This window comes from Tachyglossus aculeatus, chromosome 10, assembly GCF_015852505.1.
Source record: "Tachyglossus aculeatus isolate mTacAcu1 chromosome 10, mTacAcu1.pri, whole genome shotgun sequence".
In the NCBI taxonomy this organism is placed as follows: Eukaryota; Metazoa; Chordata; class Mammalia; order Monotremata; family Tachyglossidae; genus Tachyglossus; species Tachyglossus aculeatus.
In genome coordinates, this window is record NC_052075.1 from 42,398,507 (window position 1) to 42,422,024 (window position 23,518).

The 23,518-nt window shown below is 46.5% G+C and overlaps 1 protein-coding gene across 1 annotated transcript in view; it reads left to right on the forward strand.

The window, feature by feature from the left end:
• Positions 1-23,518, forward strand: part of SND1 (staphylococcal nuclease and tudor domain containing 1) — a 397,553-nt gene that overhangs the window by 115,124 nt on the left and 258,911 nt on the right. The window contains exon 11 of the mRNA XM_038752145.1: positions 20,844-20,933. Coding sequence (XP_038608073.1) covers positions 20,844-20,933 — 90 coding nt within the window. The remainder of the gene's footprint in view (positions 1-20,843; positions 20,934-23,518) is intronic.

Below are 23,518 nucleotides of genomic sequence, written 5' to 3' on the forward strand. Positions count from 1 at the left end.
TGTATCCATCCCAGTGCTTAGAGCAGTACTTGACACATAGTAAGCGCTTAACAAATACCATAAAAAAGGAGCTTGCAGTCTACATGGGGAGACAGACATTACAATAGATTAGGGATAGGGGAAATATAGGTGAGTAGTTATATAAATTCATGGTGGCTGGGGAGGTGGGGTGAATAAGAGGATGCTTAAGGAGGTATAAGGCCAAGTGTCATAGACAACACAGGGGAAGGCGGATAGGAGAAATTAAGGGCTTAATCTGGGTAGACCTCTTGGAGGAGATGTGATTCATAGGATGGTTTTGAAGGTGGGGGAGAGTGGTGGAATGTCCGATATGAAGGGGGAGGGAGCTCCAGGCCTGAGGGAGCAGGTGGGCCCAGATAATGTATCTGAGGAAGTGTTTGTGGCTAATACAGGGGGTCTTGGGGGAACAGGGTGCTACCGCTTTCCTTCCTGTGTTGTCCTCCAGCCAAGAGGACTCAACATTGAAGGGTTGAGTTCCTGTAGGTGAAACTGGCTAGGCAATATGTGTGTCTGTCTCTGTCTCTGTCTCTCCTTTCTCTCTCTCTCTCTCTCTCTCTCTCTCTCTCTCTCTCTCTCTCTCTCTCTCTCTCTCTCTCTCTCTCTCTCTCACACACACACACACACACACACACACACACACACACACACACACACACACACCCCCACCCCCAGTACCAATTTAAATAATTGTTTTACGGGTTAATTAAAATGCAAGCATTTAAAAAGGTATCGGAAAGCCAAACTGTACCCTGTATGCCTTAGGCAGCATTCTGTCTTAATCAACTTAGTGGGTGTGAATTCTATGTACATTGGTTACTGGAGCCATGAAATTGTTGTGGCAAGAAAACAATGTGCTGAACCATTGCGTTTGGGGGCTGCCTCCTTGGTGTGAACTTTATGCAATAACTGTAGGAAAGACGTTGGCAGTTGTTGCCGAAGCATCAGAACTTTGGTGATGCCTCTGGGCAGAAACCTCTGGTTCCTCTGAATTACCCAATTTGGAGCAGTTAGGCTGGCTGCAAACAAACTTGTATTCATTGTTTACATTTTGCCTGAGATGGGAATGAAATGACAGTTTGGCCCCTCTGTCTTCCTCTCAGCTGCTCACGGCTTTGTGAGGGAATAGAAAAGGTCATGACAGGGAGAAGTAATCAATCAATCAATCGTATTTATTGAGTGCTTACTATGTGCAGAGCACTGTACTAAGCGCTTGGGAAGTACAAATTGGCAACACATAGAGACAGTCCCTACCCAACAGTGGGCTCACAGTCTAAAAGGTCTAAAAGTCTAAAAAGTCTAAAAGTAAGGGGGAACTCAGCATTTATTTCTGTGGGCAAAGACTCCAGAGTCCAGCATTCGGTATAGGGAAGTTAAATATTCATGACTAAGAATTTTTGCAATATTCCTGTCAGCCCCTTGCTGCTGAGATTTTCAATGTCATTAAAAAAAAATCACCTCATTAAGGGTATCAAGCCAGGGGCTCAGATGCCTGGTTTCTGATGTCTGTTTACTGAGTTCAGATCTAGGATGGGTCACAATGACTCTTATGAGCCTTCCCTTGATGCAGTGTACTAGGGCTTGGGAAGTGCAAAATATATTGATCAGTTCTGGGCCCACCAGACGTTTATTTTCTAAATGGGGTGGCAGACATTAAGATATGTACAACTAGAAGAGGAACTTAAGTTCAGAAGTGATGCTGACCGATATACGGAGGTTCTATAGAGGTAGAGTTATCTGGGTTTACTAGCCATGTAGGGAAATTAATCACAAGATTTTTGGAGAGGGCTGACCTTCAGGAGGGCTTTGAACGTAAGAGCCGTGTTTTGGTGCATTTGGACAAGGGAGGGAAGTTCAAGCCAGAGGAACAGCATAAGCGATGGGATGCAGGTAGAGTCGGGTGAGGTACAGCTAAGAAGCTTGCCTTGGAATGAACAAAAGAGTGAAGTAGGGGACGAGCAAGTGAAGAGAACCAGGTGGGTTAAGTGGGGCAAGGCGGTGGAGAGCCTCGAAACCAATTGCAAAGAGTTTGGGTTTGATGTAGTGAGTCCCAGGATACAAGTGGAGGGTTGAGGAGAGTTGTGAGCCAAGTGATGCTTCTAGAAGGTGATCTGTGCAGCAGTGTGTGTTGAAATTGCAGTAGGGATGAGGCTGGGAGGCCAGAGAGGAAAATGCAATTCTCTCAGATGTGATATGACCCAAGCATATTCATTCATTCATTCAATCGTATTTATTGAGCGCTTACTGTGTGCAGAGCACTGTACTAAGCACTTGGGAAGTACAAGTTGGCAACATAAGTACAAGTTGACAAGTATATACCAGGGTGGTGGTGGTGGTTTAGGGCAGAACTGGTAGATGCTGGTTTAAAGAAGACCTCACAGGATTTGGCTATAGGTTGAAAGATAGTGCTTACCAGCTGTTTCAGGACTCTTTTACAGGATGGTGAATTGTCTGAAAGAAAGGATCAACTTTTTTAAAATTGTTTTTATAAAATGGTATTAAGCGCTTATTATGTGCTAGGCACTGTACTAAGTGCTGGGGTAGATACAAGCTAATTCATTCATTCAGTCGTATTTATTGAGCGCTTACTGTGTGCAGAGCACTGTAACTAATCACGTTGGACGTAATCATGTCCCTCATGGGGACTCACAGTCTCAATTCCCATTTTACAGATGAGATACAGAGGAGTTCAGTGACTTGCCCAAGGTCACATAGATAAATGGCAGGTTCAGTATTAGAACCCAGGTCCTTTGGACTCCCAGGCCTGTGCTCTGTAGCAGCTGAGCCAGCCCAGTGAACCCTTTTGAATTCAATCCTAGAAAGAGAGAGGAAGCTGTAGTTTTAGCCCTCTATCTGACCTCCAAGCTGTACAGGTTCTTTGATGTTGTTGAAACATAACTTATTTATTTGCTAACTGCAAGGTATTTTGTGATCATCTTAATTGGAGCTGGCATCCTGATGCCCCAAAGCCTTTTTGAGGTCTGGCCTCTTGCAGGCTGATGCTGGTGTTTGAGGAATTGTGGAGTTTGAATTTTCATTTTCCTAAAATACATTTGAGGCCTTGCTGCTCCTCCCCCATCCCTCGCTGCCTCCTTTTCTCTTTTCTTGCTCTCCATTTAGTGGTAGGCTCTATGGGATTAAGACTTTAACAGCCTGTGCCAGATAGACATTTAAGTAATTCTAAATTCATTGCCTATTTCGCTGCTACTTTGAATTTTTAAAGGTGAACTTGTAAAGGTTTCTTTTAAAGTTTAAGATCTCCAACTGGTAACATAATCTGAGCTGACTGACAATTACATTAAAAGGAGAGGGTGAAAAAAATCCATAAAAGTTTGAGAAGTTCTGTCTTCTGTTTCATTCTCCCGGCCTGCATTTCATGTTCTGGCTGTAGTCTGGAAGGTGATCTCATGAATGCCTTGAGCAGTGTCCAGGAAAGCAGCTTGCTCTGTGGAATAGTGATGCCTGTGGTATTACTCAAAGGTGAAGGCTGCCTGTAGCACTTTTCGCTTGGGCTACACAGGGAAGCGACCCAACTTCTCATAACACTGATTCACTTCCTATCTGATCTTTCTGTAGCGATCGGTGTTTCTTGATATTTGGTAATGCCATGAAGCTAAGCTGAAAGAGTGTGTCTGCTAATTTTGTTGTATTGTGACATCCCAAGCACTTAATATAGTGCTCTGAACATCGTAAGCACTCATTAAATGCGATCGATTGAGTGAAAGCCGCATTGGATTTTATCGTGATTTGATGAGTTTTCATTGACGCAGGATTGGTATGCTCCAGCTCACTGGCAGTTTTATAGTGGGGAGAAAAGTGATGGTTTTTAACAGGTCGTGCCCAAGATATGCTAGTCCGTATTCCCAATGAGCAAGAGTGAGTTTCATCCCTGTGGGGAGGGAGATTCAAGGAACCAAAGCCAATGGGGAAACTCAGTACTTCTGCTAAACCCTACTGCTGGCTAATGCAAAGTGCATAGCGCTGCGGATCTGAGAGTCCTGGGTTCTAGTACCAGCTCAGTGACTCAGAGACTGCCTGTTGGGGTTTTCCTCTTACTAACCCAAGAACTACCCCAAGCACTTAGAGAAGGAGCCCGACAGGAATCCTGGAAAATAGCTGGCTGGCCTGGGCGGTGCAGACTGCAGCTACCAAGGCAACTACCGGCTAGTTTTTCTATCGCAGGTGCGTGGTCTGGGCACTACGCTGCGGTCACGTTGACCGTGAGTGGGTTATGCACATATTGTTTGTGTACACTTGGCAGTGTATTTCACCACTGCCTGCCTGCTCACTCACGTTCTGTGCCTCAGTGGGAATTTGTCTAGTGGGGACGACAGCGCGCAAGTAACGCCGTGCAGGCCACAGGCAGCATAATTCGTGCATGCCGGTTCCCGGACCTGAGGTTTCCGAACTGAACTTCCCTCTCCGCTCTCTTCATCAATATTATTGTCATCAGTACTTTTGCTCCTAGGGGCATCCAAAGTGCTCTGCTAAGCACATTGTCGTATCGATCCAGTTTCCAGGCTGGAGCGAATACTTCTTGTTTCCAGACCTGTCGTTTTTTTTTTTTTTTTTCTTTTTCGGCCCTCAGAAGAACATGAGTTAGTCCTTACGGAGTCAGGCCGATGGACCAGTCAGCTCAATGTCCTGTCCCCAGCTGAGGCCACAAGGGATGCTTGGCGGCACAGTGTGCTGGTCGCCGTTTTTCGCACCTGTTGTTTTCATTATTGACATACCATTTAAATTCCCCGCAATCAATCATTGAAAGAAAGCAAAGCATTCTATTTTTGAATGCAGAAACTCAGGCTAAGTAAAAACACCATTTGGCACGCCTGCTTCTTATCAACCTGATGGTGTGTTGGCGATTCTAGCTTCAGGGAGAATGTCACCTAAATAATTACTTAATTGTCTCACTGGTGATGTTGTCGAACACGATTCTGACAGTACAACTGGGCACTGGCTGCCTAACTACAGTTAGGCGATGTGAGGCGATCACCAGGCAAGGAGATTGCCTCAAGAGAAGGACAGCATCACCCGGCTAGCTGGGTGCCCACCATCTCCCCTGCCCAGGATTGGAAGCCAAGTCCTCTTTCTCCCCAGCCTGTGCTTTTTGCACTAGTCAGTGCTGCTTCTCATGATGGTGACCGAAATAGCAAGTCGGGGGGATTGGGAATATAATTTTTTTGGAGGTGGAAGAGAGATGGGGATGAGGCAAGTTCAGACCTCAGCCAAGCAGTAGGTGGTTTTGGAACCCTCTGTGGTAGAGTAGCCTTAACGGGGTGATCTGGAATCTAGGCCGATGCAATTGGGAATTGGGATAGGTCAGTTAAGTCAGAAGTTGGCACAGCTTGGGCCAGAAATTAGAAAGCCAAGGTGCTTACACCTCTCTTCTTTTTCCCTATGCCATTACCATCCTCATCGCCTCACAGCAGTAGACCTTCTTGGAAGGGTGGTACCTGTGATGGAACTGAACATCTAGTTTATTAGTCATTAGGGTAAGAATAATAATTATGGCATTAAGCGCTTACTGTGTGCCAGGCACTATGCTAAGCGTTGGGGGGGATACAAGCAAATCGAGTTGGACACAGTCCTTGTCACATGATCGTGCTTGGTACAGTCCTCTGCACACGGTTAGGACTCACTAAGTACCATTGTTTGATCTCTAAGGGTATCCAGTGCTTAGAACAGTGCTTTGCACGTAGTAAACGCTTGATAAATGCCATTATTACTGTTATTACTACTAGTCAATCAGCATGGTACTTAACCAGGGATAAAGTTAAAATTACTCAATTGCAATTAGTCATTGCAATTGACTGGTCCTCCTAGTCCGTGATGTAGGGAGAGCAGATATCTTGTCCCAAATTTTCAGATGAGGAAAGAAGTACAGAGATGAAGTGAGTTGCCCAGGGTGATTAATTAGTCCAGCACTCTGCACATAGTAGGCGTGCAATCAGTACCACTAATGATCATTCAGCAAGTACGTGGTGGAGCTGGGATCAGAATCCAGATCTCCTGAGTCCCAGTTCTGTGCCCTTTCTATTTGGCCACATCGCTGCCTTCTGTGTTGCTCTGCACCCATGCAAAAGCCCTTTTGCTCCCAGCAGTCCAACAAATCTCAACATGCACAGGGCCGTGGGTCTAGGTAACTTGGGCCGTGTCAGTCTCATAATTTCAGTCCATGCCGGATCCTACCAGGCATGATTACTATGAGATTTCAGAACCAGTATTTCTGAACGGTTTGGCTTGTTTACAGCCTCCCGGACTGAAATGGTGTTCATTGCTGCAGGATTTATTAGCTGAACTCCTTGCAAAGTGGCTGGGGAGTCTGGCTTTTCGTCAAAACCGACTGAGCAGTTTCTGCATTCTCAGCAGCATCGCTTAGGAGATGCCTCAACACCTTGTGCTGTACCAAGGAAGTGACCTGTTTCTAGACAGTGGAGGCCAGCTAAAACGGGAACTGTTGCCTGGACTCTTGGGTCTCTTTGTGAACATCCCCGATCATGTGAAGCCAAATCTCCCTTGATGATTTTTTTTTTAAAGTAGCATTCCCTTGTTTCTTCTATTGTCCTCTTACTTTGCTGAGGGAAATGTGATGAGATGAGATTGGAGATCCAGACTCTTCCTCCCTGTCCTGCAAAGTTGTGGTTTCTTTACCAACCAGGGTCAGGGGAGAACTGACACTGCTGATACTATTGATCTGCTGCCTTCTCCAGATGCTGCGTAAATTTCTTGGCAGGAGATAAAGGCCTTGTTTCCCTTCCATCTTTCCTGGGGGCTTGCTTTGAAGAACTGCACAGGCATCCCCAGAAGGAGCTGTGGGAAAACCGTGAACTTAAAAACCCTGGGCAGAATCACTACTTCGAAGACGTCCCTCTGCACTCTGGTGTCATTTTTTCCACTATTTTTCTGGATCCCTCAGCATATACTTCCACAAGCAAAGCTATGTTCCGTTAGACGAGAGGCTGATCAGTTGACTTATTGAGTGCCTTCTCTGTGCAGCACACTGTACTTGAGCCCCTGGGAGAGATGATGCCTGTCCTCGAGAAGCTTGCAATCCAATAGAACGATCCCTCCAGTCAGTATTCTCCCTGACAGCGCCATCATCGGATCCTGGATCTGCTGCCAAGACTTTCAGTCAATGAGTGTTTTTTGTTTGTTTTAAATGGTATTTGTTAACTGCTTACTATGTTCCAGGTACTGTACTAACCCCTGGGGTAGATACAAGCAAACCAGTGCAGACAAGCTAACCAGAGCTCCCTGTCCGGCAGGGAGCTTCCAGTCTTAATCCCCATTTTACAGATGAGGTGACTGAGGCCCAGAGAAGTGAAATGACTGGCCCAGAGTCTCACAGTAGTCCAGTGGTGGAGCTGGGATTAGAATGCACATTCTCCTGACTCCCAGGGTCGTGCTATATCCACTAAGCCATGCAGTGTCTCGTGTGCAGCTTTATCGAGCACGTACTGTGTTCAGAGTACTCTCATAAGTGCTTGAGAGAGTATGGTTAGACCTGACCCCTGCCCTGAGGAAGCTGCCCATCCGACCTCGGTGCTTAAGGCCTGTTGTCTTCTCCCCTTTGAATGCTGGGTGTTAGTGGTGAGGGGAGTTCAGAAATTGCCATGCAAGCAGTGTGCTGGATGACGAGTCTGTCTGAGCTATTCGTTGTTCCAGTGACTTCATTTGCCAGCGCTTGCCCACGGTTGGAGCAGGTGATGAATAGGGCTGTAACTCCCTGATTGATAGCAACTGGACTGTGAAATAAAAGTCAGTCATCTCCGTTGTGCAGGGTTAAAATGATATCTGTCCTGCCACCGGTACAGGGCCCGATTTACTGTGTGTTTAAATACAGCCTGAAAGTCCCTTGGATTTGGGGGATAAAATATGTGGCAGTCACTCTGGCAGCCTGATTTAGACCTTGGAGTGATGCGACTGGCAAGGCAGAAACCCAGTGTCTGAAGGGAGGCCTTCCTGCTTGCGCTGGCATAATTCAGGCTCGTTTTTGAATGCTCGAGGATTTATTGGGAAGATTTGACTGGAAATCTGCCTCATTCCGAAGATTGCTCTGGCACTCACTAAATAATGGAAAGGTTTCCTTTCCTATTCTCCCCGCGCCCCCTCCCCCTTCGCCACCAGGCCTTGTCCGTGATGTTTCAGAAATGAAATTTTATTTATTTTTATTAGATGGGGGTGGAAAGGACCAAATTGGTTGGTGGGGGGGGACCGTCTTCAATGATGTGGGTTAGCCCCCAAGCTGTAAAGGCCGGCCCCTTATGTCACCAGGTCTCTGGATGTGAAAATCTATTTTCCCGTTGTCGGTTTTTTAGCTTTTGGAGGAGAAGGAATGTGGTCAGAGGTCAGGAAGGTTTTCCTCTGTCACAGAATATAACATGGGGTGTAGCATGAGTTATACATGTTTAACCTAAGTTGTTGAAGGGGAAGGAGAGGTGGCTGGAAAAGCTTTTTTTTTCATTAGCAAACAGGATATGGGCCAACTTAAGTACGAGCTTACCTCTTTCAGTTCAGTTGACTGGATGAAGGGCAGGTAGCTAGTTCCCTCAGTAGTCACCCTTGCACTTCGGTTTGCACCCTTTATTCACCCTTCCCTTAGCCCCAGATCACTTATGTGCACATCAGTAATTTATTAATATTGACTGTCATCCCCTCTAGACTGTAAGCTCATTGTGTGCAGGGGGCATGTCTGCCAACTCTGCTATATTCCACTCTCCCAAACGCTTAGTACGGTCCTCTTAGTACAGTCCCCTTCACACAGTAAGCGTTCAGTATTATATGATTGCAAGTTTCCCATCCTTGGCTTCTGTCATATCTCAGAAGAATATGACCTCTGTGGTTTTGGTTCAGGGTGATTCTGTTCTTCCTCTTTACCCTTCTTCACCCCACCCCTCAAACCTTTGTATTGTTTGAAGCTGATTACAGATTTTTCACTTGAAAGTTTTTCATCCTTTCTGGAGGAGGTAGAGTGAAATAAACAAATGGCCAAATTGAGGTTTTGGATGTTCTGTGGTTTTCGTAAATTCTTATTGCTTCTGCCTGTTGAGAACAGTAAATTCATCATTTTCTGATGGTCATACTTGGATATAATTCCATATAAGGATTCAGATTTACCACTGAAATGTTTAATTCAGGGTTGTTTGCTCATTTCAGAGGGCATGAACTGTTACATTTTAATAAAATTGTCCCAGGTAGCCTTTCTAGAACAAAGAGAACTTGACCGTCCTTCACCGTCTGCTTCTTTCCTTTTTTGTTCCTGGTGAAAAAGGAACTTCTCCAGGCTCCCCTTTGTGACACCTGCATCTGTTCTTAGGAAGCCACTGCTAAGCTTAGGTATCTTAAAAGCGTTAGAAAGTTAACCTTTCAGAGGAAATGCACTGTGGATAATTTTGTGTGCCTTTGTCAGCTTTTATCCAGCAGCTGGGGTGGAGGGTGTGTCGGTATGGGGAAGACAAGGGAGTTCAGAGGCAGCTTTAACTGAACTCTAAATAACCTGGTTTGGTATGATAGTCAATATCAAGACCAATCCATCATTGATTAAAAGGGACCCTTTAATATTTGCAGTTAATTGATTTTGTTTAACCTTATTCAGCTGAGATTTGTTGAATTCTCCGTCTTCTGACTTGTTTCAAATGATATAGGAGATGTTATACATGTCCAGGAGTACACAGCGGCAGGTAACAGAGATCTTAACTCTGGCTGTTTAATTTTTTATGTTTTTGAAGTTGAGTTTATTTGATTTTCCTGTAGCAGGAGAGTTGCATCACTAGCTGCAAGCGTGTCCTCTGGGAGTATAAGAACTGAACCTTGGAGGTTGTGGTGGCCTTTGGACCTGTTGGCTCTCGGGAGACGTTAAGTGAAGCCGCTGTGATGCAAACTGTGCTCTGATCTCTGTTCTCCTACAATTTGGGTATACCATATCTTAATATTTTATTTCCTTGCCCGGCCATACCTCCTCCCCTTGAGCCCCAGAGTGGCAGAACGTGGGCTTTTTAACTAAATGTGATGCTTCTTTCTCCATTATCTGCTTGGAAAATCGGGAGGCTAAGTTCCCGAGGGTAAGCAGTTTGGCTTAATGGAAACATTACGGGCCTGAGAGCCAGAGGACCTGAGTTCTCTTCCAGGCTCCGCCACTCATCTGCTGCGTGACCTCGAGTAAGTCACTTAACTTCTCTGTGTCTGTTACGTCACCTTTATAATGGGGATCAAGACTGTGAGCCCCACATGGGATGTTGATATGTCCAGCTTTATATCTACCCCATTTAGTACAGTGCCTGGCACAGAGTAAGTGCTTAACAAATACCATTTAAAAAACAAAGAAAAAAAAATTAAAAAGGTGTCTTGCCCCAACAGGTTCCTTGTCTAGTTGTGATGGAGTAGGGATGGGGTGGGGAAGAAGAGGGGCAATGGAGCTGGGGGACAGGACTCCTGAGCCACTGTAAGCCAACTAGAACCCTGGGATGGAAGGACTACTGGATTGTAAACTCCTTGAAGGCAGGGATCTTACCTACCAACTCTATTATATTGTATTCTCCTGAGGACTTAGTACAGTGCTCTGCACAGAGTGAATGCTCAAATACCATTCATTGAACAAGAACTCAATACTTATTCACAAAGAGACGGCTGCAGACAGAACATTCCCTATGGAAAGGCCCTGCCTGCATGCTAAAGCAGAGCTCTGCCATGCCGATTGGGCTTTGGAGCCTGGAGTCAATGCTCCAGTGAGAGACAGTGCTTGGTTATTCGGGTGTCCATTAACCAGCAGCCGTATTTCACATCCCCCCACCTTCTGGTGCTTTCTCAAGAATTTTCAACTTCCTCGGATGAGGGGTAAGGGAACCAAGAGGATGTGAATCACGGAAACGGTCGTATGATTTCTCGTTCAGTGGGACCGCTTCAGGCCTAGAAGGGAGGTAGAGAGTGAAATAAACAAATGACCAAATTGAGGTTTTGGATGTTCTGTGGTTTTTGTAATTCTTACTGCTTCTCCCTGATGATAACAGTAAATTCATCATTTTCTGATGGTCATACTTGGATATAATTCTGTAAACACTTCAGGTGTGCTAGGGGGTTCCATAATCAATGACAGTTATTGAACATTTACTATGTGCAGAACACTGTACGGAGCACTTGGGAGATTGCAATTCACAGAGCTGGCAGGTATGTTCACTGCCCATGGTGAACTTCACCCACTTTTACCTTCCAACTTCTCTTGGAGGTTAATTTGATGTTTTCGCCCACTTTCATTATGAAGAAACTGAAGCCTGGAGAAGGTCATGCAGAGCTAGAAATTCAGAACTGGGGTTTAATTCTCTTCCCTCGCTTCTCTCTTACTGAGTGTTTTCACTGTGTGTTTGACAGAATGCTGTTATGGAATCAGGGAATATTCTTTTGACAGCATGTCTGTCTTGATAGAGTGCGTTGGAAAAAATGCGCTTGCCATCTGTCGATCAAGGCACACACCCCATTTCCTTAATATGGGGCTCGTCAATATATTTAACCTGAGCTGTCTCTGTGAATCCCTTTTCGTACTAGAGCTCCCTTGAAATCAAATATCGAAGAGTATTTGGCTTGGACACGAAGCACATTTCCTCATCAGTAGTTTTCCCACGGCAGAAGCACTTTATCAATTCTGGGATACTAGATACTTCTTCATTTTCTCCATTGGGATTGCTTGTGTCCAAAATCACCATCATCCTGGGAATGTGTTTTATCTGGCAATCTCTCTCCCCTCTCAAGCCTGCTGACTCTGGTTATGGTCATGCCCATTAAGGAACAACCCCATACACTCAGTAAATTCTGTTCCAAGGGCTTCCAAGCCTTTTCTGGACCCATGGGATCTTGACTCGGTCATTTTATGCTTGCGTTTTCCCACTCATAATCTATAGACGGTGCTGCTTATAAAAACCTATAAAAGGTAGTTTCAGAGTTTGGTAAGAACACTAGCTGTCAGAATGGCCTTGACAATCTTGACTTTTCTCCCCGAGTTCTGGTTCCGACCCTTGTTCTGTGACAACTCATTGGTTCGTGTTCATTCCCTCTCTCCCTCTCTGCCTCTCTCCCTCTCTCCTTCTCTCCCTCCCCATGCCACCCATTTTCTTTTTACAGGCATTCTGAAACTAAGTAGTTGCCCACTTCGTACATTTCTGTGATGAATTTCCCCTCCCACCAGCAGTCCTTTCCCTGACCGTCTATGATTGTGTAGCAGCCATGGGACTCACCGATTGAGAAGTGCCTCCTTCTGTGGCCTCTGCAGAATTTGGGGCAAGTCGGCCTCCCTATCACCATTTCTGTTGCTTATTTTCCATTAACTTCAACTCTCCCTTACGCCGTTATTTGAGGATCATTTTCGTATTGAGGCTTGTGATCCTAAGAAGGAGGAAGACGCTAAGGAAATGGACCATAGGGGCTGGCAGGATTTTAAGCCTCACTCCTAATAATATTTATTAAGCATTTACTATGGCTCGAGCACTGCTGAATGCTGGGATAGATACAAGAAAATCCAACTGGGCACTGTCTCTGTCCCACCCAGGGCCCACAGTTTTAGAAGGGGTTCGAGGGGAACCGATAGATGTCATCCCCGTAGTACAGTTGAGGAAACGGAGGTGTAGAAAGGTTAAACGACGTACTCAGGGTCACACAGAAGACAAACGGCCTAGCAGCGTCTCCCGGTCCGGACCTTTCCTCTCCCGGTCCGGACATTTCGTCTAGGCCGCGCTATCTCTCAGTCCTCAAGATTGACTGGTTCCTCTGACACATCGTCATCATCATCAATCGTATTTATTAAGTGCTTACTATGTGCAGAGCACTGTACTAAGCACTTGGGAAGTACAAATTGGCAACATATAGAAACAGTCCCTAACCAACAGTGGGCTCACAGACACATCCCTTCTGTTTACCATCCCAATCGAGTGGGTGATGAAAGGCAAATCCCCACCCAGGGACAGCAGCAACAAGTTGACTTTTATTCCCCATCCCAGAGCAGGAAAGAATATCCTGGCTCCTGGCGACTCCCATCCCAGAGCCTTGGCCTCAGGGCGAGTGGAGGTGGAGTGTGGCTGCTGACTGCCAATCTCTGGATTTTACTCCTGCGGGATTTTACCTCTGTGAGGGGTAGTGCTGTTCTTTTATTTCATGCAGTCTGCTATGGCTGCCAACTATTGTAGCAAAGAGAAGCTCCCACATACGGTTTTTCTATGTGGATAATGGTTTTTGAGTCCTTAGAGCCTTTAAAAACACTTTGCTCCTAAAATCCTTTCTGTTTAAAAAAGCTAATGCATGGCTTTTTATTTTGCTCCTGTCTCATTATTCCTTCCCCCTTATGTATCTCAGCAAGAAAGAGTAAATATTTCTCCAAATGCTCTTATGTTCAGTTTGCAATCGTAATTGAGAGGAAGAGTGGTCTCTAAAGAGAAATCCTTTACATGATGATCTTGAAAACGGTGCTTTAATTTCAGTTGGTGCAAGTTTCTGCGGAACATAATCAAATGCTGTGCACCAGAGATAACGGGTTGAGCTCCTTCAAGGACGGGAAACTGGGTGAATTCACTTTGCTCCTTATTGTTTATGCTGCTGCAAAATTGTCCAAAGGCTGGCATTTCACCTGGTATTGGCCACCGGGACCATGCGGAAAATCTGGGAGTCAGTAGGCCTTGCTGTAGCCCCAAGTGCTTGGAGATCTACTTGATACCGCCTTCCCCCTTCTACTCAGCACAGTGTTTTGCATTCTGGGATATGAATATAGTGATAATTATCATTGTGGTAGTTATTAAATTTGGTTTGTTTGGTACGTGTTAAACGCTTACTATGTGTCAAACACTGTTCTGAGCGCTGGCATAGGTGCAAGTCAATTAGGTCAGACACAGTCACTCTCCCACATGGGGATCACTGTCTTGAGAGAAGGGAGAACAGATCCCTATTCTACAGTTGAAGAAACCGAGGCACAGAGAAGTTACGTGACATTCACAAGGTCACACAGATAGTAGTTGTCAGAGCTGGGATTAGAACCCCGATCCTCTGGCTCCCAGGCCCGCTTCTTCCAACAGGACATGCTGCTTAACAAATATTATTATTTATTATGTGCTGAGCAGTGTGCTAAGTGCTGGGTTAGGTACAAGATAGGTCAGACCCAATCCCTGTCCCATAGGGGACTCACAGCCTAAGCAGGAGGGAGACCAGGATTGAGTTTAGATTGTAAACTCGCTGTGGTCAGGGAATGTGTCTATCAACTCTGTTGTACTCTTCCAAGCTTAGTACCGTGCTCTACACACAGTAAGCACTCAATAAAATGATATTATAGATGAGGAAACTGTGCCACAGAGAAATTAAGGAACTCACCCGAAAGGTTACGTAGCTGTCAAGTGGCGGAACTGGGGTGATTTCCAGGCCCTTGCTCTTTCCGCTAGTCCACATGCACTGATCTTGTTCCTTGTTAGAAACCTGCCGGCACTGTTCTTCGGGCTTCTGCTTCACAGTGGGCAAGTCTGGCTCAAAGTGATTGCTGCTGGCAATTTTGTTTTTAAGCAGGGGGATAGCAAGTTACTTCCTTTTCCCTCCGCCATTCCTCCTTCACCGCTAAAAGCTTTGGATCAGCCAGGTGAAGGGCTCCTTCTGAAAGTGGCAACTTGGCAGGCCCAAAGTTTGTTGCTGTGGGGAAGGATTGAGTAAAGGAGAGCGGGAAGCTACCTACTGTGTGAAGTGAAGTGAGGATGGAGCACACAGGGTGAGTTCAGGCCCCCCTTTCCTCCCTGCTTCATTTTGAGTGCATTCACACATGGCTAGATATAGATCTATATGTTCATGTACATTTATTTTTTAAAGTGCAGTGAGGTATTTTTGTGTGGATTGACAATTTTTCCTTCCCCGCTCAGGCAGAAGTGTGAAATATGTTCCAGGCAGTTGTGGCGTTGGAAGCTGCCCAGCCACATGGCCTAAGCCCCCATAATATATGCTGCCTTTGCACCTGATCAAAGAAGAGCAGGTCTTTCCTGATGTTTTTGCCTTTGCCTGCCCCTAGCAAGGGAGGGAAACCGTTTCCCCTCTGGGGTAGCTGTTATAATCGTAATTGTGGTATTTGTGAAGCGCCTGCTCTGTGCCAGGGGCTGGGGTAGAACCAAGATAATTAGGTCAGGCACAGTCCCTGTCCCACAGTCTAAGTAGGAGGGAGAACAAATCCCCATTTTGCCAATGAGGCAACCAAGGCACAGAGAAGTTTCATAATACGCCCAAGGCCAGACAGCAGACAAGTGGCAGAGCCATGCTGGGGACCCTTGGAGAAACGCAAGCTTGTGAGTGAGAAAAGGTATATGCGATCACTCTTCCCTGGACCTTATTTTTCCTGGGCTCTTTGGGAATTCCGGCTTTCCCCTTGAGAGCTAAGTAGGGCATCTCCTGCTGCCCGCCCCAGGGGAGGTTCCCTCGGGCCTCTGCTTTGAGGCTGTAAAGTCCAAACCCATGTAACTGGAGAATGTGCACTTCACAGATAAGAGGCCTAGAAGAGTGAAGGTTCCCCCAGGATACCACCGCTTGCTGGCCAAGGGAATTGCAGTGACCCTCCCTGGAAACATGCCCAGGGCATGCAACCTGCTTGTATTTTTAAGTGGAAATGTAAAATCAAATCTCTGCCGGCATCCACGAACATGTCTTCGCTGGATGTTAACTGAACGATCTGGGTGAAACCTTCTGCTCTCATAAAGTCCCGGTGCCTCCAGCCACTTCCCAATCTGATAGCAGAGACTAGTGGATTTTCTATGCTAATGCAATGCTCCGAAGAGCTAGAGTAACACTTTAAGGGGCCAAGAAATTGAGGTGGCTTTGAGAAATTGAGAAATTGAGTCAGAGGTATCGCAGCGACCACATGGGGGCGTTGCTTCCTGGCCCTGCTGCATCCCAGTTCCATCCCTGCAGCCACGGATCAGGGGAAGGGGTAATTAACATTCCTCACACCGTTTAAACGAACATCCTAAAATGTGTGCATTCGGAGTCTGCTGAGGCAGCTGTTTGGGCTGGTCTCCTCACTTCTCCCTTCTTTCCGACCGTCCTCCGAATCATTTGGGCGTTATGAGGATCCAGAGCTACCGAGATTGACGGACAGGTGGCCGGCGCGGTTAAATTGCTTGTGGCCTTCGGAGCCGTGTCCTCTGCCCGAGTCTGGCTTCACAACCGCCCGCTGTGGAGGGAAGAGCGGGGGACCGGGCCGTCATGGGTTGTGTGGACCGGAGGCTCAGGGAGAGGAAAAGCAATGTGACCTAGTGGACGGACAAAGAGCCTGGGAACCAGAAGGACCTGGGTTCTAATCCCTGCTCCATCACTTATCTGCTTTGTGCATCATGGGCAGGTGACTTCACTTCTCCATTCCTGTTACCTCACCTGTAAAATAGGGATTAAAATAGTGAGCTCCATGTGGGACAGATACCTTGTCCAACCCAATTACCTCGTATCTACCCCATTGCTTACAGATACCTTGTCCAACCCAATTACCTCGTACCTACCTCAGCACTTACTACAGTGCTCAAAAGATTATTATTATTATTATTCCCCAATATGGGGTTCAGATAAGGGATACAGCCTGTCTGAGACGGTGCAGCAGTGGTGGGCAGTGCCCGGCACCATCTGTACTAAAAGGACAGTGGTTCCAGGGAATTAACAATGGCCCTACCTCAGCGGGGGTCGTTTGGGAAGCAACAAGTAAAATGGGAAAGAAAAGGCAGGCTGCCCTGAATATTCCAACACCAGCTTGAGATTACCCAGACCAGAGACCATGGGCTAAGCAAAGGAACCTTCGGGGCTTTGGGATAGGGGAGGATTGAATTCATACGTCCCTTAAATGAACATTATTGACAATCACCTGAGGCAGTTGTTTGGTCGAGTTATTTCTCCACATCATTTTCTGGATCTACCTCTTCCTGTCCATTCAAACAGACTCTGCTTTGGTCCCAGTGCTTCTCAGAACTTGTCTAGATGGTTGTATAAGCCTCTCTTCTCCATTCTGTTGCCCAAATAACTTTGGTAAAATGTCCCTCTGCACACACCCCACTCCTCAAAAACCTCCGATGGTTACCCATTCCTCTTGGCAAAAACTCCTACCTACTGGCTTTAAGGAACTCTACTGGTTCTCTCCATTTTCCTTATCCACTTCCTTCTCCCACCATATCCCAGTTCATACACTTCATCCCTCCCCAAGTCACCCCTCTGTGCTTTGTTCTCGTCTCTTCCCCTCCAACGCCCATTCAAATCCTCTCTAGGGCTCCTTTGCCCCTTCAAATATACCACCACTCCTGTTCACAGCTCCAATGTCATCTCCGGAAGGCTTCCCTCAATAATTCTTCTCCCATCTACCACCGCAGGACTCTCAGCGTCTTGTAGCCCTTCAATCCATACCGACTGTTCATCCACAAAGCCCTCTTGCCAAATCTCTTTCCTCCGATCAGTAAATTAATTTATGTCTTCCTAACATAAATTCCTATATCTAACAATTTATGTTAGATTGTAAGCTCCTCAGGCAGGGGCCATGTCTTGTATTCTCCCAAGCAATTGGGAAAATACACAGAAACTCTGTACACAGGAGATAGTCAATACATTGTACTGATTGAGGAAAAGTGTGGAAAACTAAGGGAATGCTAACTTATAGCTAAGAGAATTGAATAGTGACATGAGAAAAGGTTATGAGATATTTGAAAGGGTCACCAAAGGTTGGATGGCCTTCAGTGGTCTGTCTGTGGTCTTGTCTGTGGAGATCCCCTCTGTAATTGCCTGTTTATTTCTTTTGAAGTCTGTTTTCCGCCTTCTAGACTGTGAGCCTGTTGTTGGGCAGGGATTGTCTCTATTGCTGAATTGTGCTTTCCAAGTGCTTAGTACAGTGTTCTGCACACAGTAAGCGCTCAGTAAATATGATTCATTCATTCAATTGTATTTATTGAGCGCTTACTGTGTGCAGAGCACTGTACTAAGCACTTGGGAAGTATAAGTTGGCAACCTATAGAGACGGTCCCTACCCAACAGCGGGCTCACAGTCTAGAAGAATGAATGAATGAACTGCTAGTCATTCTGATCCAACACCTGGTGAACTCTGGCACCAGCTAAAAAATTTTTCCAAGTGGCTGTCGACAGCCCAATTTGATGCTGTGATTGGGGTGATGGTTCTCTCTTCTCAGCTAGGAGTGTCTGAAGATCTTCACCATATCAGGTCTAAGGCATCACAGCCCCCTCCCACCACATCGTCTCCCAGGGCGATCAGTGATCACTGCACATCTTGGGTTTGTGTATCATCCACCCACCAGAAGAGCAGCCATTGTGGTCTATTTTTATTTTTTCATGTTGAAACCAGTCTCTTTTAGGAGGCGTGACTCGGTAGGTGTCCTGCTTTTTCACTGTTGATATCCTATCTTGGATTGCCTCCTAAGAAACTTAAATGCTTTTGTGCACTTGGCAATTTGGGGGATTTTGCAGTTCCTCAGGGCTGTCCCCCTTCCGTCATTGGAATGAAATCCAACGGTGGATTGAGTGCCTGGCACTTTTCAAGGAGCCTACAAAATCCATGGTCCGGTAGTTGGAAATGTCATTCAACATGAGGGAGGGGGAGAAACTGGGGAAAAGAGTGCTCATTTGCTGCATTCTGGTGCTGTTAAGGTCTGGCAGGTTGGGTGGAACACTCATTCTAAGAGCTGAATGTGCTCATGGCTTGGAGTAGTCAACTCTTGTTTCTTCTGGGATTTTTGCAGATCAGGCCTCTGGCTCTTCTCTCTCTGAAATGACAGCTTGGGGCTCCCCTCCCCCCCGGTTCTTCCTCCTGCTCTCTACCTGGGTTATCTTAGGGTAGCATGAGGCAGCGGTGATTCACTTGGGTCAGCACAAGTGAGATTGGGGCCCCAGGCCAAGGCTGAAGGGAGTCGGCCTGCAGAGGAGCTTTGGGGGCCCTGGGGGTTTGGTCCTGCTGGACATGATGACAGGCACTGGGTGACTTGGGTTCTAAGCCCGTTCCAACCATTTCCTTCAGAAACTGGGACTTCAGGATTGGGTGCCAGGGAATCTCCTCTAGGCCTGGGGCTTGAGTCGCCTATCTAATAACTTTGTCTTTATTAATCACCCTGGAGATTCGTGACACCTACCAGTGCCTGCAAAGGGGAGATTCTTTATGCCTCTTTAAGCGTGATCATAAACCATACTACGGGGTGTGCAGCTTACAGAAGCCTCTGCTTAGAGCCCAGCATTTGGAATGCTGAATGGCGCAAGAGGAAGGCAGCTGTGTCTGGGGACGTAAATGTGAGGCTTGCCGTATTCATAGTCTTAAGGCAAGCTTATGTTTTTACCACTGAACATTGCTCTCCAGTCTGTCTCCCTCACGCACCTATGCGATTTCCTCAGTTTCCTTGTCGGGGTGAACTGCTCGGTTTCCACCCGCAATCACATATTGCTCAGTAAGTATGATCGATTGGTCTTGAAAGCAGACCTTCCTTTTGCCTAGCCATTGGTTCAGTTTGGGGTCTGGGGAACCACTGATCAGGCAGCAAGTCATCTTGGTCTAGATCCTTTGGCCTGACCCTGGCTTGTTTAAAACTTGTGTCAGTGTTAATTGTCTAGGTATTACTAAGCACATACTATGTGCCAAGTACCGTACTAAGCCATGGAATAGAGATGATTGGTTTGACAGAGTTTCCATCCCACACAGGGCTCAAAAACTAAATAGGAAGGAGTGCAGGTGTTAATCCCAATTTTACAGATGAGGAAACTGAGGCCCAGAGAAGTTAAGTGACTTGCCTATGGTCACTCAGCAGGTGAGGGGTAAAGCCAGGATTAGAACCTAGGATTTCTCACTCCCAAGTCCATGCTCTTTCCACTAGGACAAGGGGGCTAGACACATGGTTTGCTTTCTCCTGGTGGGCATTGGATTCCAGGAGCACCCTGGCAGCTACCCAGAAGCCACATTGGGGTTGTTCAGGATTATGGGGAATGGTAAGGAACAGAAGGGCAGAGTGGCAAGGCTTTCTTCAGTGGGTTCTTAATAAGTGGCGCATAGTATGCTTCCTTAAAGAGTAACCCTCTTACTGGTGTTGGGCTGGATCCGTGCTGAAATCCCGCCAGATCACCTCATGGCGTAGAAGCAGGAGAGTGGATTGCAAGCTTCCTACTGTGTTGAATCCAGCAAACCCTTTGAGACACCTGGTTAGGTAGGCAAAGTTAGCTTTATTCTCACCCCCTACAATATCATTAGGGCATTTGCCAAATGTATAATTAAAAATGGCCCAGAGACCATGCTGGGAAGGGTCCCAGATTTGAGGGCTGCCAGTGATTGACTTCGCTGTGAGCTGTGTTTGGTCTTCCTCAAATCCCCGCAGCCAAGGACCAGGGGAGATGTAGGAGAGAGGAAAAACCCAGGCCAGGGAAGAGAGAGGGAATAAAGATGGAGAGCTCAGTTAACCTGGCAGATGTCCTGACAACCCACTCTTCCACAGATTGGCTTAGGACCTGTGTCCATGGAATAGGACTAGTTTGGGTTTTAACTTTTGGGAATGGGCTTGGAAGCAGAGTGAAGTTAAGGGCCAGGTTCTGGGCCAGCAGAAGCACGCTGACTTTTGTGGTGTTTTAGGTTTAGATTGAACTCAGCCCCTGCAAAGCTGTGGGCTGTGATCTTGCCCCCAGGAAGGAGTTTCTCAGCATTTTGGAGCCATGTGGAGGTCACAGACCTTCAAAGTTGCCTTCCAGAGACTTCAGACCAGGAGGTGTGTCATGGCCTCCAACAGGGGCTGGCAGTGCTGCAAGTAACTGCTTAGATTTATTTGCCTTGTTCTCTGACTTAAGTGTTTTCTCCTCTTCTGTATTTTTAGGACAAAAACAAGAAGCTGCGCCCCCTCTATGACATCCCGTACATGTTTGAGGCCCGGGAGTTCCTGCGGAAGAAACTCATTGGGAAGAAGGTAAGGGCCAGAGGCAGTGGGTTTGCCAACATTGGGGTTTCATTAAAGCAATATGCTCTCTTGTTGGTGGGTGCCTGGGGAATGGCAGAGCTTCCCGGCAGCTCTCTGCTTCCAGAAGTGTCTCATGGGAAAAGCTTACAACTGGGGCCTTGACCACAGTGTGATTGCTGCAACTCTCGGTGGTTTGTTCTGTTTCAGGGTCCAGATTCAATTCCAGTGGCAGTAATTGCTTCCTATCCCAAGCTCCCTTCATTTGACTAACTCCTTCTTCCCAGCCGTCTCCATTTGAAACTTCCTGCTGTAGAGTGCTCCTGGAATGTATTGGTGCCGGTTTTCCGCTTTCTTTCTGTTAAACCCTTCTCCCCTCCCACTTTTGAGGGGTGCCCCCCAGAACGTTAGAGCCTGTGGACCATCCCTCTATCTCTTCCTCTCAGACCTTGATCCATGGGGCAGGAGGAAATGTGTGTCTGAAATGGAACTATGCGCTTCCCCTGGTGTACCTGGATTAGAACAAGCAGTTTGTGATTCTCCTTCCGCTTCCCCAAACCTTGCTGTTTTTGAATTGCCTTGATTGTGATCTTTGTTCGAGCATGTGGGTGGATGTCAGGTTTAGGGTCCATGGCATTTGTTGTGATACCAATTGTAACAGTTTGGGAATTAAGTGCTTACCATGTGTCTGGTAATGATGGCATTTATTAAGCGCTTACTGTGTGCAAAGCACTGTTCTAAGCACTGAGGAGGTTACAAGGTGATCAGGTTGTCAGTCAATCAATCAATCAATTGTATTTATTGAGCACTTACTGTGTGCAGAGCACTGTACTAAGTGCTTGGGAAGTACACGTTGGCAACATATAGAGACAGTCCCTACCCAACAGTGGGCTCACAGTCTAGAAGGGGGAGACAGAGAACAAAACCAAACATATTAACAAAATAAAATAAATAGAATAGATATGTACAAGTAAAATAAATAGAGTAATGAATATGTACAAACATATACATATATACAGGTGCTGTGGGGAAGGTTGTCCCATGGGGGCGGGGGACTCACAGTCTTCATCCCCGTTTTACAGATGAGGTAACTGAGGCACAGAGAAGTGAAGTGACTTCCTCAAAGTCACACAGCTGACAAGTGGTGGAGTGGGATTAGCACATAGTACTGTGCCAAAGGCTGAGGCAGAGACAGGATAATCAGGTCAGACACAGTCCCTGTCCTACTCGAGCTACAGGGACCCTGTGCCTATCCCTACCCATATCCCATCCGTGTAGTCTTTCCCAGTGCTTAGTGCAGTGCTCCTCATTCAGCTAGCACTTAGTAAAAACTACTATTAATACATCTGCGTGGGGCTCACTGTCTAGAAGGGAGACCACATATTAAGTGCTCATTAACAGAGAAGGAAATTGAGGCCCAGAGAAGTTGTAATGTGCCCATTGTCTCACATCAGGTAAGAGACAGAGATGGGATGAGAACCCAGGTTCCTTGCCTCCTAGGCCTGTGTTTTTTCCACTAGGCCACACAACTTCTCCACTTCTGTTGTGCCTGCATTATATTGTGTCTCTGCCAGGACTGACTCTGTGGCATGTATGTGGAGGAACGTGTGGCCTGTGTCTATGCTGGTCCTGGACACGATTCGGGTCCTGCCCTTTTGCTGGCCTGCCTGATGTTACCCATCACAAAGCTCCTGCCTATTCAGTGTTACGCTGAATTGTTTTGTCAGCTCCCTTCAAGGGAAACATAAAATTCCCAGTGTGGCAAGTGATTGGAAGCAGGGCTTTCATGGGATCTTCCTGCTCGGTGCTGTTATCCTCATGGGTTGACTCTGAGACTCTCCAGGTAAAGGAACCTGGCGGAAGATGCTCATCTCATGATAGATCCTCCTTCCAACAACTTTGCATAAAGAGGCACATGGTACCACAGGAGTGTTTGTGGAATACAGGGAGGGTCCTTCTTAATGATAGTTATAGGAGCTGGTCTCTTCCAGCTGTTTTGTAGGAAGGGGGAAGGGGACTGATTATTAACCAGGAGGTCTCGATTATGATCTTCCAAAGAGCCAGAGCCAGCTGCATGAAAGTCAGGAAGGACACAAGTGTATTGGCATAAGCCTCGCATAACATTTTGCATATCATTTCCAGTTGCCGATATAGATTGTGCAGTCTATGCTCAGTCATTTTTCAAGTTAACACTTTAGAAAATGACAACCTTCGGGATAGCAGCAGTAATTTTTCTCTTCTCTCTCTTCCTGTTTACCCACGCGGTATAATGGATGCAGAACCACTACCTCCTGGCAGGAATTGGGGTGGGGGTCACTCAGAGCCAGGGAAGAAAACTGGGGCTGGGGTACAAACCATCTATTTAGCTTTGCTGATTCCCTATCCCCTGCTTGATACCTTTTTCTCCTTTGAGAGATTTACCCCAGATTTATCATTCATTCATTCAATCGTATTTATTGGGCGCTTACTTTGTGCAGAGCACCGTACTAATCTCTTGGGAAGTACAAGTTGGCAACATCTAGAGACGGTCCCTACCCAACAATGGGCTCACAGTCTAGAAGGGGGAGACAGACAACAAAACAAAACGTGGACAGGTG